Genomic DNA, 16,773 nt, shown 5'->3' on the forward strand with positions numbered 1-16,773 from the left:
ATTGAATTATCCATAGGATTTACCTGCATAAGTGCAGTTTACACAAGTAAATGACTTTTGAAAATTGCTACAATAGTAGTTACATTTACACGGGCAACTCCTATTGAAAATTACCCCCATTGTGTTCCATAGTATGTTATAATGCTTCCTTCATTCATAATGATATTCCATTTGCCTTTAAAGGGCTTGATTTACTAAGCTTTGTTCCCATGAATCAGGAAAAATATGGAAAAGTAGATCAGCATTTAAATCTCTGTTGGCCGACTGCAAAAGACTGCTGCTGACTTCATATCAGCAATTTTGATACCAGGTTCATATAAAAGGAATCTCTACAATTCTCCACTGTGCAAGACCCAAAGGGCCTTGTGTATGAAGCATTCTTCCTGGGGGCTTTGGAAAGAGAGTTAACAAAGGAATTCTGGGAACTCTCCAGGACAGCCCCCATCCAACGCATGGCTCGTTGATTAGCACTTTGTCACTCTAAAGATTATCCCATCTATTGTTTATACACCAGCATTTACATTCAAAGAAAGAACATTTGGGGATTAAAGAGAGGTTATTTTTCTAGTTGCACAGATTCATATTTTAAGGAATATTGTTAAGTTTATGTAAGGGGAATTTTCCTTATCTTTTTCTAATGGAGAGTGATTTGAACCATAAAACCTTTAAACCTAAAAGCCTGTGCTAGAATGAAAGTTACTTAATCCCTAGTCGTTAAAGGGTGAATTTTTAAAAACCCATCAAATAGTCGCATGACTGGATAATCTTACCTGGCTAGTCTTTGTCCAGATTTTCAGCCATATCTAACTGCCTAGGTCTGTGGCTAAAAATCTAGCTAAAGCTAGCCAGACAAAATGTGTCTGGATAGATTCAGGTCAGACATTTCTGCAACCGCAGTTCTGTAGTCAAATTTAGCCAAAAAAATCACTGAAAATCTGTCTTTGACTGGCTAAACAAAAAAACCCCACTTCGGCAACTGTTTTGCGCCCCCTCCCATTTCAGAGAGGCTAAATTTAGGTGCCTTGAGATTTTGTGTGCATTTGCCATTTGGTGGGCGGCAGGGGGGGAGGGAAGAAAAAGAGAAGGGGGACTTTTTATTTGATTGGATTTATCTGACTGATTTCCAAAGTTAGATAGATCTTTACGTAAATCGACCAATTCATTCTTAACCCACTATGTCCCTGTGTCCAATTTAGAGGACAGCTTCTTAAAACAAGTGGGACACAATGGGTTAATACCTGAAAATAAAGTGTTACCTTATTTAAGTATATTTCAGTAAAAGCCTGGGGACAATTTTCAGTAGCCACCCAGCTCCAAATACACTGAGTAGTTTTGCCTTCATGGACCTGGGTGGCAATTTTCAAAGAAAACTATGCACCTAGTTTTGTGGGTATTTTTAAAATTCCCTTAAGCAAGTACACGGGCACAAAGGTCCTTGAGGACTGTGCACCTCTTTCTTCTACAAGCAAAGGAACAGGAGGAAAAGTACGCATGTAGATTTTAAAATGCCATTCTGTGTGCATACTTTACTCTTCAGACCTAAACACACCCTCAGGGATGCCCTTTTTTAATCTGGCTAAAAGCACATGGGTTGTGAACCCTAAGGGGCTAATTTTCAAAAAGATATGCACACATAAATCTTTACTCATGTAAGTGGGCTTTTGAAAATTGCTATGATAAATGCTATTGAATTGTCAATAGGTTTAATGCATGTAAGTGCTTTATAAACATGTAAATGGGCTTTTGAAAATTATTATGATACTGAATATGCTACTTTTACGAGTGTAAATCCTTTGGAAACTTACCCCTTTAGGGAGTAATTTTCAAAAGGATGTACAAACAGAAAACTGGGTTTTGCACATCTAAATGCACTTTATCTGTGTGAGTGGGCATTTAAAAATTGCTATGATAGTATCTTATATTTACTCATGCAACTCCTTTGAAAAATTACCTGATGTACTTTTCAGCCTTTTTGAGGACAGTTTTCAGACAGGGCTATTCATTCACCTGTATACATTGCTTTGAAAATTGTCCTCTCAGTTCCTAATTCCTTGGGCCCTGTACACATTTCAGCTCTCCTGCTTGAGCTGTTAAATCTGCATGAAACAGCCAAGTTCCAGGCAAGGTTTGAAATACTGAGGAACTGTAAATTGGTTTACGTCATCATAGATAAACCTCTTGAGGTCCCTTTGTCAGCAAGTTTGCATTGTTCATGACGGCAGGGCCTGAAAAAGCTTTTTTATTTTTCCTGCTGTCTCAGAGCAGATGTTATGGGAATATAGTAATAAGGTGCTTCCATCGAAAGGAGACCCTGACAGTTTCTTCAAAATGGTGTCAGTTACCAAACTGGCACAGAGCAGGGAAGAGAAGGCAGATAAATGCGATTCAGGTTGACTCTCTCTGTATGTAGGCAGGATCATAAACAAGATGGCCCTTAATAAAGGGGAAGTGATAAAAAGGATATTCAGATACCCAACAGATTGTTTCTTGCAAATGAATAATGGCGTAGACTTACTTTTATAACAAACAAAGGGGACGTTTCTTTTTACAATTGCTGGAATGCTATCCTTTTCCACCAAGGTTACCAGAAACTGACTAGTGTGACTAATGCAAAGAAACCAGTTGCCTAAAAAAAAAAGTCCTGCAAAAAAAAAAAAAAAATCTGCTACTTGTTATCCTTACGCTGCCAGATGCTGTACCTAATGATGTAAGGTCCTTCTAATTGCTTAATCCTGTGAAAGGATACTGTTGATGCTTGGGATAAAAAGTATAACTTCCTCTGCAACTCTTAAGGAGGACAAGACCAAGCAGTTTCAAGAAAGGGAAATCTTGAAAAGAACCTAACGGTCCGTACACACTCAGACATGGTGCATGGTTTGTTTTTTTTATATTAATCTTTTTTTCAGCTAAAGAAATGCCTGTATTAAAGGAGTGAATGCTACAAAATGAACCTCCTTGAAGTAAAATGCAGTGCAATTCATTGTAATGCTGCTTGAGAAAAGAAACACATGCCCGAGATGTCTTTTTTTTTATTCCTTGTCTCCATTCCAATGGGCATCTCAATGCAAAGAGATCAGGGAAGAAACTTCCCATCCCGCACATGGAATCCAAGTCTCCAGTTTCTAGGGGACAGGAAGAACTAGCATTTGAACACACACAGACGTCACCTCGCTTCAGAAGATGTGCAAAAGCGGGTTTTTTCCCTTCATATACTCGTAAGAGTTATAGGCAGTTATTTTCATGACGATTTGCTTTATCAAATTTTGACAACATTATTTTTGAAACTGATTAGAATAGCCTTGTATAGATAGATAGATAGATAGATAGATAGATAGATAGATATAGATACAGTGTGGAAATGTAATGCATGTGTATACTGTAAGGTTGAACAAATTCCTACTGTTGCTTATGGCATGCACGCTTTATTTTCTGTATTCCTTTCCAGGGATGTAAAATCCATGCTTGTATTCAAAGAAGGAAACAACTATCCTGTAGCACAGAGAAAATATTTCTGTCCAAAAGCATATATCATGATGATGATTCAGGAAAAGATCTGAAGGGGGTGATTAACAAAGAAATCTCTAAAATAATCTTAGCAAAATAATGTTTTTTTTTAATTCAGAGAAAAGTGGATATGGACTAAACTGTCTCTACAAATCTTTTTAATAAAGAAATTCTTGCTTCGGGTTATCCCTTCATTTTTCATTTTCTGATAAAAGAACAGAACAAATAAATAATTACAGTTTAATAAGTTTCTTAACCAAATACTAAACACAGACACAACAGCACACAAATGTCTAGAAACATTTTGGAAAATAATGGAGTAAGTGTTGTTCGCGACTTTTACAATACAGAATTTACTCTATGCTCATAGGGGATTACAATGGGCAAAATTTTCAAAGGCTTTAGTGCCTGAGTCATCAAGGTCTTTCCCCAAGACACAGCATGGGAGGGAAGCCTAAGTGAATCAGTCCCTTAGTCATCTGTGGAATGGGCAAAAAAATACAGTCAACCATCTGTCATAGGCGGGTAAGTCGACTTTCAGTCACCTAAACATATATGTGCGTTTTCACACTGTGCACAAACTTGTCTGCATAAAAAAAGAGGCATCCCGGAGGGGGAAGGGGGGATTCGTAAGCATGCATTCTGTGTGCACAGATGTGGGAGTAGATGGCACGCCACCCCTGTTTTACAGCTCTTAAATGTACACACACACAAAATTACCCAAATCATGAACTTAGGAAACTGCCTTGTTGTGTGTGGGCCTAATTTTGCAGTTAGGCCTCCTCACTGAAATTTTACCCCAATATGACTATTTTTATTATCATGATCTTTAGGCATTATTGGTGGTGACTGATAATATCATGTTGGATTCAGGATTCTGTGAAATATAAGGGCCTGATTTTCAAAAGCATTTACATTATTAAAATTGGGTTTTACACGATTAAATGCACTGGAAGAGGGCTTTTGAAAACTGCTACAATATATGTCATTAAATTGTCCACAGGATTCACCCACTTTACAAGTCTAAATGCCTTTTGAAAACTGCTACAATAGTAGTTAAATTTACACATGTAAATGCTTTTGAAAATTATCCCTTAAGGTTTTAATTTCTCTTTGTATGAACCTGATTTACTAAGACTTTTCACCGATTCTGTGGTCTATGGAAAAATCCTTAGTAAATCAGACTTTATGTCTCTCTCACTACATATGTGAGTATTTATCTATGCATTTTCCCAGAGTTCTTAACATTTACATTAACAATATTGATCTGTTCTTCACATCAGTGGACAACCCTAGCAAAATTAACGTAATTTTGCTTCCAGCACTTCATGCATTATTGAACTAACAATGCAGTTACTTCTGAAGTTTGAAATATCCATGTGCCCTGTGATTGTATTGGTCCTACCTGAACTCTTGCTTCTGTGAGTTCTGTTCTTAGTGCTAGCTGCTCTCTCACGTACACGTCAGGATAATGTGTCTTCTGAAAGACTTTCTCCAGCTCTTCCAGCTGCAAACTGGTAAACGTGGTGCGATGGCGCCTCTTCTTGCTGCTGGAGACGTTGCTGTCACACTTATCTCCCAGTTCATCCAGTTCTCCTTTGTCCTGCATGCCCTTGACTGGAGATACTCTCAGGCTGCAGCAAGTCTCCATGGGTCTACCCAGGTCCGGGTGAAGACTCTGCCCTTCCACTTTGGTGATCCCATAGTTCACTGGGTACAGGGATAAAATGAATCATGTCATGCCTGATGTCTTATGGAACATACTATTCACAAAAGATTATCTCAGATTGCAAGGAATACTTACGTCAGGCATTTTAATTGGTAAGGAATACTATAATTCCTTAATTGCATATGGGAAATCATAATTGACATTTGTAGATACTTCATATTCTATCATTTTTCCCCCAAATGTTTTTATTTTTTTATTTTTAGCATAAGGACTAAAAAGGTTTGCTGAATATATAGGCTGAATTGACAACTATACTGTAAAAAAATAATGTACATTCTTGACAATGTACATTGTGGTTCATCTTGATGAAATTCTGTCAGATTAAAATTTATTTTGATAATGAAATATAAAATGAATAAAACTTTAAAATACAATAATACAATAGCATAAGTAGAATTGATGCATGTAAGATGGAAACATCTTCAATGTATCTGACAGATATTTAAAAAGCTTTCTTCATGAAGGTGAAAAAATGCATAATTTCTCCCTGCTATATTTAAGTTCAATTAGTGCTATAAATATAGGAATGGGAAAAAGCCTTAATAATTCAGGTCCATATTTTGCTAAGCAAGTTCTAGCAGAATAAACTGAAACCAGAATATGTTATAAACATTTATAGCAGATTTAAAAGTCCTATATACTACACATTTTTCCCATAGACAATACATGGGAAATTATACTAGTCCTTAATAAAATGTCTGTTTGACTTTAGACTATTGAATCCATTAAAAAATAATTTTGTCTACATAAAAATCTTTTGAATAGAAGGTACAGCATATTTTATCTGGAATGGCAGGGCCCAGGCTAGTTCTGGATCATGGTTTTTTTCAGATAATGGGAGATTTCTGCTAAAAGAATTTTGAATAATGAAAGATTTTCCAGATAACAGAACTTAAGAAGCCAACTAATTTTCTGTGAATATAAGTTTTTCTGAATAACCAAATACAGGCCAAAGCCCTTGATTTTTATTTCAGATAATGGGAGTTTTTGGATGAAGAACTTTAGATATACGTGCTCTCATATATTGTGAAATCCTATTCTCTTGTGAAAATGTAGGTGTTTAAAATATTGTTCTGCATTATAGATACGATACTTAAAGGAAAACAAGCTTTAAAAGGATGAAACGGTTTACTTTTTATATTATGCATCAAATGTTGCACTGTTTTACATTGGATTGATGAGACTGAAATGGAGATTCCTCATGTCTTCTGCAAAAAAAAAAAAAACCCACCAAAACATACTGTGATTCATCTTATGAACTGCAGTGCTCTTTTTGTTAACAGTAGGTCTGAACTGGCCTATGCTGTAGCGCATGTCTCACCACCGGAGGTATTTATAATCTGGCAATAAGAATGATTCACAGCGCAATTCCTGCGCTATTTAGAGCTGGTCTGATGCCGTAGTTATAAATAGCATTGGCGTCGGCCTCAACGCTGCTGGTTAGAGCTTGGTGGGAAAATGATATTTTCCCACTGAGTGAGCAGACAGAGGGGGGGGGGGGGGGAACACAAAATTGTCCCAGTGTGGGGCTAACCCGTAAATTCTGAAAACATTTTTTTTTTCTAAATTTTAAATTGAGGAACTTTTTAAACCCGATACAACCAAATTTGCTTTTTTTTCTGCAGGAAAGAAGAAAAACCCAAGGTAGGTAGATAGTTATTTTCCTTTCTAAATCTCGTGAAATGGACCTTCCACTCACAATTTATTTTCATGCTATTGGACTATCCGAGGCTTCCGTTTCCATTTAGAGAGTAAAACCTGTAGAATTCAATTCATGCACAATTGGCCTTCAGCAGCCAGTGCTATTCTCAATGCGAAAGGCGAACACCTTGTCTGGTAAATGTGAAGACAGTGTTAACGCTGGCACCCAGGCCTTCATTCCACCATTAACACTCTGGAAAACAGCCGCTGGGAGCTGTCCCTGAAAAGGCTGCAACCAATGCGATTTCACGAACTCTTGATAGCTTAGAAGACACTAACTTGGGAAAAGCTAGTCAACTATCACAGGGCATGGCATGTGGCATGCTATCTGGACCTCAGTTTGGGATTCTCTTGTCACTGCTAATAATGTTAACCCTCTGCCACTAATGGGCTCCATTCATGAAGGGTAATGGGCACAAGATGATTTGCCAATGCGCTTCATACATAACAGATACACAGCACAATCTGTACTAATGCAACACAAATGAATCGTCATGTACACATCTAGAAAATAAGCCCCACAGAAGCAAAGCAGCAGAGAGAAAGATTTTTGAAAGGCATTGCATTTCTTTTTCTCTCTCTCTTTCTTGTCTGGTATACAAGCAAATCTTCCCGTAAACGTAGCCGAACTCCTGTGGAAGCAGAACCGTTCTGAAAATCAAGGTTGACTGCCTTGTGTCCGTGCGCGCTCGGGCTATTTTGAGCAACATAAAGCTGCAGTCCCTCTTAGGTGGAAATGATCCTTTTCATTTTCTCACTCGTATTAGTTTGGCAAAATATCAAAGCCTTTGCATTCCAAATGAACCCGGGCCCTAAGACAATGACTGATCAGCGTGCTGACTGATATATCACCCTGCACAACGTGCACGTTTCTATCCAGGCAAATGCGAAATATTCAGCAAAGCCAAGCAACTGTTTTAAGGCTTAGCTAATGTGATGTGACAAATATCGAGCTGGCATAGAAATGTCAATTGACAAGTCACTTTGAAAATACATTATCTAAAGTAAAAAATATGCCGATGTAATTCCCAGAACAGGAGCTCCACAGTTTCTTGGCAATATTTTATCCATGCTTAGTTTTTGCATAATCTGTAATGTTTTATTCCTTCACCTAAACCTTTAGATAGTGACATCCTCACCAGTACATTAGTTAACAGAAAACAAAGGCTGTCTATTGATAATTCCAGTGTCATTTAGATACAATTTTGAATATCTTCTTAATAAGTATTAACATGCAACTTGTTGTGCAAATTTGTCATGCTTTAGTAACAGTGCCCAGCTCCCTAAATTATCTTACGTGTCAATTCCATAAGCAATGTCGACATTTGTTATAAGAAAAAAAAATAACGCAAAAAGAAAAAATAGAACTTGGCATTAAAAGAAAAACATCTACCAAGTTTCAGCATTATCAAGCCTCTCTTTTTTTTTTTTTTTTTAAATCAGGCTTTCATTTTAACATTTATTTGGAAGATTTACATTAGAGAACAAATACATTTAGATTACAAATAACAAACCCCCTTTTTAAAATGTGGAGAAAGGGATTTTCTGATGAATCCATTTTTCATTACGGTCCGGATTTTAAGTTTGTGCAAAAAAGAAAAAAAAAAAAAAAAGTACTTTAAAGCATAAATGTTTATACGCCAGGTAACAATAAGGATAAAGAGAAACCAGAAAGGGGAAAGCGGTTTAATTGTCTAGGAGCGGAAGCATTTACTAGATTCAGTTACAGGGCAGAAGGAGGGTAGATGGATTATTCGGGTAACACTTGCACTTCACGATTTTAGCTTGCGGGTATAAAACCGAAGAGGTCACCAAATCATTCACACGATCATATTTCCCTGCCTTGCTGCTCTAAACCTTTTACTATTTATCATCCCTATAGCGCTACTAGATAATATACACAGCGCTTCACCGGGGCGGCGTTAAGAGAAGATTTACTGAGCCAGAGGCCGTTACAAATCATTTAGCAGACATTTATAGCTCTGTGTATAATCAGCTTTTCCTTGATGTTGCAAATGCCCACCATACAATTGCAATCCGTACCAAAATGAAGCTTATTTTGCCAGCAAATCACTTTGTTTATAGGGGTAATTATAAACGAAGAGGTTTACTGATAAATACATGGAACTTATAAGACAGCTAAGTATTTTCCAGGCAGCTGATGGATGTGAAACAATAGATGATCCGAAAACCCTGCCCTCTGTTTGCAAGGTACACAGAGCGGTTTTTTTTCTGGGTCCTGATACCTCTTCAAGTAGCAGCATGAAAGATGTAGTGCGAGAGCTGTGCAGAGCTCACAGGCCTCTCCTGCAGACATCAGGCATTTCCCAGTTCTTTCCTGAGGCCAGAGAAACGGAGGCACAGTTTCCTTAACCGAAAACTGCTAAACGAATGCGGTTTTACATTGTACTGCTGCTTTCTGTTTGGGTGCATTTGTTTCCAGTTGAGCTCAGAGTCTGAAGATCCTTAAAGACCGCACGAATATCATGGCTGGCTGATATGTGTCTGTGCGCGCTAACATGGGGAAACTTAGCACTGTATTTTTTTTTTTTTTTTTTAGTTTCTTTTGCAAATATGCCTATCTTATTTATGTATTTTATGTGAAACTTTGCTATGAACCACCGCCTTGATCTGCTTCGTAAGGGCCCTAGTTACTAAACATTTTCCCCATAGACACAGAATGGGTTAGTACATAGGGCCCTAAGCTTGGCCTGTGCGGTATCTAAGTCATGAAAGGAGAGGACAGGAAAGCGTGCAGGCAGGCCCAGGCTTTGCAGGGGCAGAGGAGGCGGACTCACCGTTGCTCTCCTGGCAGGGCGACGTCCTCTCCAGCCTCACATGATGCTCTGCTCGTGGCAGAGCGTTAAAGGCCGGGACGCATTTGCTGCTGGCTGCGCTCTTGCCGTAGAAGGCGTCACTGTCCAAGCTTTCCATAACGTGCTCCAAAGGGCCTCCAGCTCCCATGTAAAAGTCGCCGGCTTTGCTCGTCTGGCTCTTCAAGGAAAACTTCTCGCTCAGAAAATCCATAGTCACCTCAGGGCTGGCTGGGGAACCCCTCCTCCTCCTCCTCCTCCTCCCGAAACAGAGGTCGAACTGTGCGCGCTGCGGGAAGGAGAGAACCCCGAAGCTTGCCCTTTCGTCTCGGAGGGGGGAGATACCTGAAGTTGCTTTTTATATCTTGAAACTCGGCAGGGGCTCCTTGCTGTAACCTCCCATTGCTAATGAATATGAAAGCAGGCAGCCGAGCTAACTCCACCCAAAGGCCCCTAGAGAACTAATCCCAACACAGAAGGGGGAAAACTTCAGTGCAGCCTAAGCAGACAGACAGACCAACCCAGTTCAGAAAGAAAGACAGATTCTGTAAACAGAAACATATTTTACAACCACAGCCAATTCCCAGGTCCCAATATGCCGTGCGATTCGAACTGAAATTCTCTCCTCTCCCCCCCCCCCCCCCCAAAAAAAAAAAAAAAAAAAAGTTAGAAGATTTATTTGAGAGAAACGCATGTTGTATGCACTTTTTTTAAAAGTAAAAAAACAAATCATTTAACTGAACAAGAAAATGACAGCTGAATGCAAAGAGTAAGCTGCAAGTGAATTAGAGTATACATTAACAACAGTGCTGTCCTGTTTGACTATGATTGTTAAACTTTTATACACAAGTACGTGGAGGTAGCTTTCAAACTTTAATATAATAAAGGTCGCCGTTTACACTGAAAACTGATCATCAAGTCCAAATCAAATCAGGCATCTCTTCATCGCATTTGAACGGTGGCAACTGCCATACATTTCTTAATCTTTCACCAATGTTTCCCTCATCTAAACGCCTGAGTGAAAGTACAGTTTTCATTGCCTATCTTAGCTAATTTAACTTGATTTTGTGACCTGAAAATATCTATTAGAAGAAATAAAGAACTGGAAAAACGTTAAATTGAAATTGTACCAACCAAAAATGACACCGTTGAAAGATTGCAATACCATATATTTTTCTCTTTCTTTAAGGTATATCATTGGGATTATTTTAAATTAATACATTCAGCCATGCTAAACGCGAAAAGTATAGCACAGATATTAACATTTACTCTGCCATACATGGAGACCATGGCATGAGCCTTCATCATGTTGAATGTTGAATTCATGCTAAGATTCGCATTTTTATTTGCAATCTGCACTGGGGCCTGTTTTTAGGAACATCTGCAAGCTCCTGCAATGTGGTCCTGATCAGCTGAGTAATGTGGTACAGTCACCCAGTACTGTATCAGCCTTGAACATGTCATATACCGATAGGTTAGTTTTACTGCTATTAAACAATATTTAAAATTAATTAATTCTTTAAAGAAACAAACAAAACAAAAGCGAAAACCAAAAACCAAAACAGGAGAGGGAAAAACCCCTGCTATTAAAACACAGTTAGGATTGATTAAGTGCCAAATCAGATAAGCTGATTGGCTGAGTCCAATTTCAAGACCACTGGAGTCTGCACAAGCAGCCATCCAAGGCTCTATTAAGAAAATCCAAACCCCGAGCCTGCCTTTACTCCGCTGAGCATATCTGTGGGAACAGAATCAAATATAAGGCATTTCTCCCCCATCATTACATCCCACCGACACAGAGCTAAGAAACAGCGTGAACTTTGCTTTCCATGAAAGTCAGGCACGTTTAATTTATATCACGTTTCACACTTCAAATTAAGTGTTCGAGGTCTACCTGAAATGTGAGCATATGTGGTAAGATTTTGCAAAGGTTCCGTTTATTAGGCTGTGCAAAGGGTCAAACATTTAGAAAAAAAAAAAAAGATTTATATTCACTAAATTAAAAAAAAAAACTATCATTAAGTAATTTATTATTTTGAAATATATTGAGAGAAAAATAAGGAAACATAAGACAAGGAAACGAAACATTAACCAGTGGCACACTGAGATTAAGACCAATATCAATCACCTTTGATTGCAGTCAAAACAGTAACTATAATTGTCATAGAAGGATGAATGAAAAGAGGAAAATAATAGGCTACAAGATGAAAGAGCTTACATTTGATGAAGTGAATATGAATAAGAGAGTTCCTTATACTCAAACTACAGGATCAGTTTAGTAAATATGTACAAATTGTGGTCTACAGACATTAAGATTGAATAGTAGTTGCTGTTGATGCAAACCGAAGAAAGACAGCTAAATGTGTTTTCTTTGTTGTCCAAGGTCAGGATTAGGTCTATTTCCCTGAAATGCAGGTCCCTAGTTGGTGATTTATTGCCTCCATGCTAGTAGTATCCCCTAATCCTCACAATGTTTTCCACTAATCAGTCTTTCATTCTTGTAAATGAAATGGGAAATATTAATGGAATTTCCCCTTTCATGTAATTTTGTTTTTAAAACGAAACGAAAGGGAAAAAAAAAGTGGCTCATTTCCTTCCTTTCAATCTCCCTCCTCCCACACTCCCAGGGACTCTTCTGGTCCTCCAACCTCCCCCCCCCCCCCTTGTTGAAAATGTGTGCATGGGGCAGAAGTGACTCCCTGGCTCCTGCCTCACTGCTGCCGCTATTGCAAATGACACTGGGCGACCAAGCCCGGTACCATTGTAAATTATTGGCATAGAAAACGGCACCAGCCAGGCCCAAGGCCAGGCCCAGGCCGGCACCGTTTTGTATGGGGAAACCAATGTACAATGTCACCAGTCTCAGTGTGCCAGCATCTTTTGCAATGGCAGCAGCTACTGGGCAGGAGCCACGGGGTTCCTGCCCCATGAAGAGATTTTCAACAAAGAGGGTAAGCAATTCTGGGGAGGATGGGGGGGGGGGGGGGGAGAAGCCCGGGAATGTGTGTGCGTGTATGTTGGGGGTGGGGTGGGAGGTTCCTGCAGACCTGACTTTTTTTTTTTTTCTTTTTTTATTATTGTACTTGTCTTCCGGGGTTTTTTTTTTTTCCTTTAAAAAAACCGAAAAGAAACAAAACAACGAATGAAACGAAAAACAAACAACACGAAAAATAATATCTGGGTATCGATCCTACACCTCTGCAGAAGAGGTTTCCACTTTTCAGAATGTAATTGACCTCATATAAAATACTCGATAGTGATTTGTGCTTCACTGTACCAATGTATTACACAGCAAGCCATAGTGCAAATAAAATCAAGGGACATGAGCACTCTCTCTAATAAAAAAAAAAAGCTTAAGACAACAAAACCTTATACAGAACTTCATGAAAGAGGCAAAAAGGGGATGAATTAAGAAAGCATTATTAATATTAATACATTTTTACTAGAGTGGGTAGTGCAGTGTTAAATACCTATGAAACCAGGAGACATTGGTTTAAATCCCTAAGCCATCATATTCTAGGTGAATTTAACCAAGTCACTTAACCTAGAATGATGAAACTTAAGTCTTAAGATCTCAGTAGCTGGAGGGGATGTGTGGCCAAGTGGTTTTATTTGTATTCTTCTGTGCCCGTTTTACTAAGGACAGTGCACATAGCACCACACAGTGCAAGATAAATATAGCTAAGGCAATGCAGGCATACGAGGAATAGCAGAGCATAATAAAGACGTTTCCCCAACAAGTGGGAGAAAGGACAACATGGAAAAGATCTGAGGCTAAGCGAGGTGCACTTCCCGTTTTGAGGGAGAGGAGAGCGATGCACTGAGCTTTATTCGGTGATGGACTGCCGGACAGACAGAAGGAAGGGGCAGCGGTGGGGGTGGCCTGATAACTCCTGTACGCTTTGTTTGCTGCATTGTTGGAGTTTTACTCCAGAACTTCTCTTTTGCAGGATGCGTTGTTGATCTCGCCTTACATTAGCAAGACACTTTCAGCATCCTCCGCCTGATTATCTCGTTTTTCAATATTTTCAATTATCTTTTTTCGGACCCTATAGAAAGTGCTTTTTTTTTTTTTTCAAGATTTTTGATCTATTGATTTTGTTTTCAAATAAATAAAATTAAATTTCTCTTCTTTCTGTTCGTAAAAGCAAGTCATGCTTCTGGCAACTGAATGACATATAGAAATATTTCATTACTCTAAATGATTTTTTTTTTATGTGTCATAAAAGCTTTGTCAGCTTGTGCATAAATAGGTGTCTTAAAAGCACTAAATTCCTTTAAAATGCGGAGTGTCCTTTTAAATGAAAGACACATGGAAAAATTGTGAAATCCTGCAGTGCCCTTTTCTTTTTTGTTTTATTGCAATAAAAGCTCTGTTTGAAAAAGGAACCAGTGAACTCCAGGGGTGCTCCAAGGATTTCGAGTGTGAACTCTTCCTCAAATAAAGCCATGGTTCAACCCTATGCAAGACTATCTCACGCGATCCATTGCCCTTTTCAAATCGCCCCTAACCCTCCTCAGAAAATAAAATCTAGAACAGCTCCTGGATCACCATTATAGAAGAATATATAGGGGCTGATGTACTAAAGGTGGTTTTCCCCCCATTTTGGGCTGATTTAATAAGGCTCTTCCTGTTCTGTGTCTACGGGGAAAAGAAGCTTAGCAAACAGGCCCTAAATCATTTCAAATGCTATTCCTTGTAACGCCACACTTACAGCAACATAAATAACAGTTCAAAATGTTTCCTATATACGCCAAGCCCAGAGGTACCAGGATGGGCAGTTATGCGTCTGATTTCCTCCGCGTCTGAAACGTTTTCTATTAATCCGATTCTCTCCAGTAGCATAGGTTCAATGGATGTTTGGGGCTTTTGAAATAGATATCTTAGCTTTGAAAACCTCCCCTCTTGCAAGAATGTTTTTGTTCCAGGGTCTTTATATTTTTACTATTTTTTAGGGCCAGATCGGAAAAAAAAAATTATAAGTCCCCCCCTCTGTTACTTGATCAATTTCGTGTACGAGAAAAGGAAGGCATTTTACACAAACTGAATTATTTGCATTGGTGCTTTTGCGAAATATTGGAAGGAATAAGTTTTATTAAAAAAAAAAAGTCAGAAAGGCAATTTAGTTTGGTTTTTATCGTAAGAAGGCCTGCGCCCCTGGATGGAGGATTGACCCCCCCCCCCCCCAGGCCATGAGTTACATCAGTGGATACAATTCAGCGTTACTGATTTTTCTCTCGACTCTCTCACCCCCTAAGCGTTCTGTCCTCCCTAAGCAGGACAAGAATGATGACAGTCTAGCTCTCTTTCAAACAACTGTAAAGCTGCCTTCCATCGCCCTTTTACTCTTGGCTGAAAAAGCCCTTCACACTTCTAGTACCGCATGTGCTAAAATATAGCAGTTTCGCACTGCTTTTTCTTTCTAGCGCAGATCTAAGAATCTCCTTTTCTTCAGGTGAAGTCTGTTTTGCATCAGTCGCACATTGGTTGTGTTGAAATCGGGGTCGCCTGCTTACAAAATCAACGCAGTGTGAATTTAGGGTCACGATTTCTTAAGGCTTTATTCCGTTCCATGGAAGACAAATATTTTGAACATATGAATGAATGCATATTTCTTCTTTGCTTTTTTGGAGGCAAATAACATCTCCAAGCAATGGTATTATTGATCTGTAAGAAGGAAAAGGACATTGCTTCCAGTCAATGATTTTGCAAAATGCCAGGTTGAATAGAAATGCCCAGATCCTAAGACTAAAACTGCTTCTTCGGGCTTAGCTTTCCCTTATAAATGCTCGGAGCAGCAGATCTGACACACCCGTTGTCTAGTCAAAATAAACAACAGTTTCTGTCTTCCTTATTGCTCAAAACGATCTTTTTCTTGCATAGGGGGTACTTTAACTACACAGTATTCGATCTAGTTTGTTTAACCAAATGCTCTTATGCTGGCTCTCCCTGAGACCCATGGACATGTCTTGTCTTTCGCTTGCAGAAAGTAATCGAATGCAACCAACGTTGTTGTAATCCCAGGCTCTAACTTCGGCTCTGTTGTTCGCTATTTCACTAAGAATAACTCTCATGCCAATGTCTTCTTCATGCCGTTTGTAGACGGAGGGAGATTATGAATATGAAATAGTATTTTAACATGGAGTCATATTAGGTACGTGGTAGCTTGGGTGTTTCTTGAATAGCAGCAGTTTTCAAGATGGAAAAATCCGATTACTATGCGGTAAATACCAGAAAAACACGGGGGAAAAAAACCCCATTCATTTTATTTTTGTTCCCTTGTACTGAACGTGCTATGAACGTGGTATGCTAGTAAATAGTCCACTGACACATTATCACCAACAGCGTTACTGGCTCTCCAGGCAAAAACCTTCACACAAATCTCTTAAGATAAATGGAAACCAATTTTAAATGGCAAATCGCCATAGGTCTGCATTTTTGTATTTTCAAAGGATTCGGTGTAACCTCTTTCCCATTTTTCTCCATGAAGACATTTTGTTTAATTATATCAACATATGCAAACTGAGCTGAGAATACTGGTTCGAAAGAGAAACAATGTATTCTACTGTTGTGTAGCAGTTTCTACACCTTACCTACCTGGATTTCCAGAGTTTACAGCACACAACCCCCCCTGAACTTTAATAATATGCGCACCATTTAATGCTTAGAGGAAACTTCATGGTTTCTTTTAACCCATTATGTCCCAATTTTTTTGTTTTTAAAGAAGCTATTCTCTAAATAGGTCACTGAGACATAATGGGTTAAGAAAAAATAAAGTAGTGTTTCATGCAAATTCGTTTACAATAAACTTTAAAATGTATTTGTGTATGCCTAGAATAAAAGATATTAAATTACATGACATTTGTTAGATTAAAAAATTCAGTTAACATGCCTTTTACGCACTTATATAAAGCTGAAAATGTTATAGCAATTATAAAAAAAAATACACTAAAGATAGCAGATTCAGGTTTGTGGGGGTTTTTTCTTTTTTCTTTTCTTTCTTTCTTTTTCTGCAGTAGGTATTG

At 38.6% G+C, this 16,773-nt stretch overlaps 1 protein-coding gene across 1 annotated transcript in view; it reads right to left on the bottom strand.

The window, feature by feature from the left end:
• Positions 1 to 10,112, bottom strand: part of ALX1 (ALX homeobox 1) — a 56,686-nt gene extending 46,574 nt beyond the window's left edge. The window contains exons 1-2 of the mRNA XM_029597621.1: positions 9,733 to 10,112; positions 4,910 to 5,214 (exon numbers count right to left, since the gene is read on the bottom strand). Of these exons, the coding sequence (XP_029453481.1) occupies positions 4,910 to 5,214; positions 9,733 to 9,961 (534 nt within the window). The 5' untranslated portion in view covers positions 9,962 to 10,112. The remainder of the gene's footprint in view (positions 1 to 4,909; positions 5,215 to 9,732) is intronic.
• Between the last annotated feature and the right edge of the window lie 6,661 nt (positions 10,113 to 16,773).

The sequence above is a fragment of the Rhinatrema bivittatum genome, chromosome 4 (genome assembly GCF_901001135.1).
Source record: "Rhinatrema bivittatum chromosome 4, aRhiBiv1.1, whole genome shotgun sequence".
NCBI lineage: Eukaryota > Metazoa > Chordata > Amphibia > Gymnophiona > Rhinatrematidae > Rhinatrema > Rhinatrema bivittatum.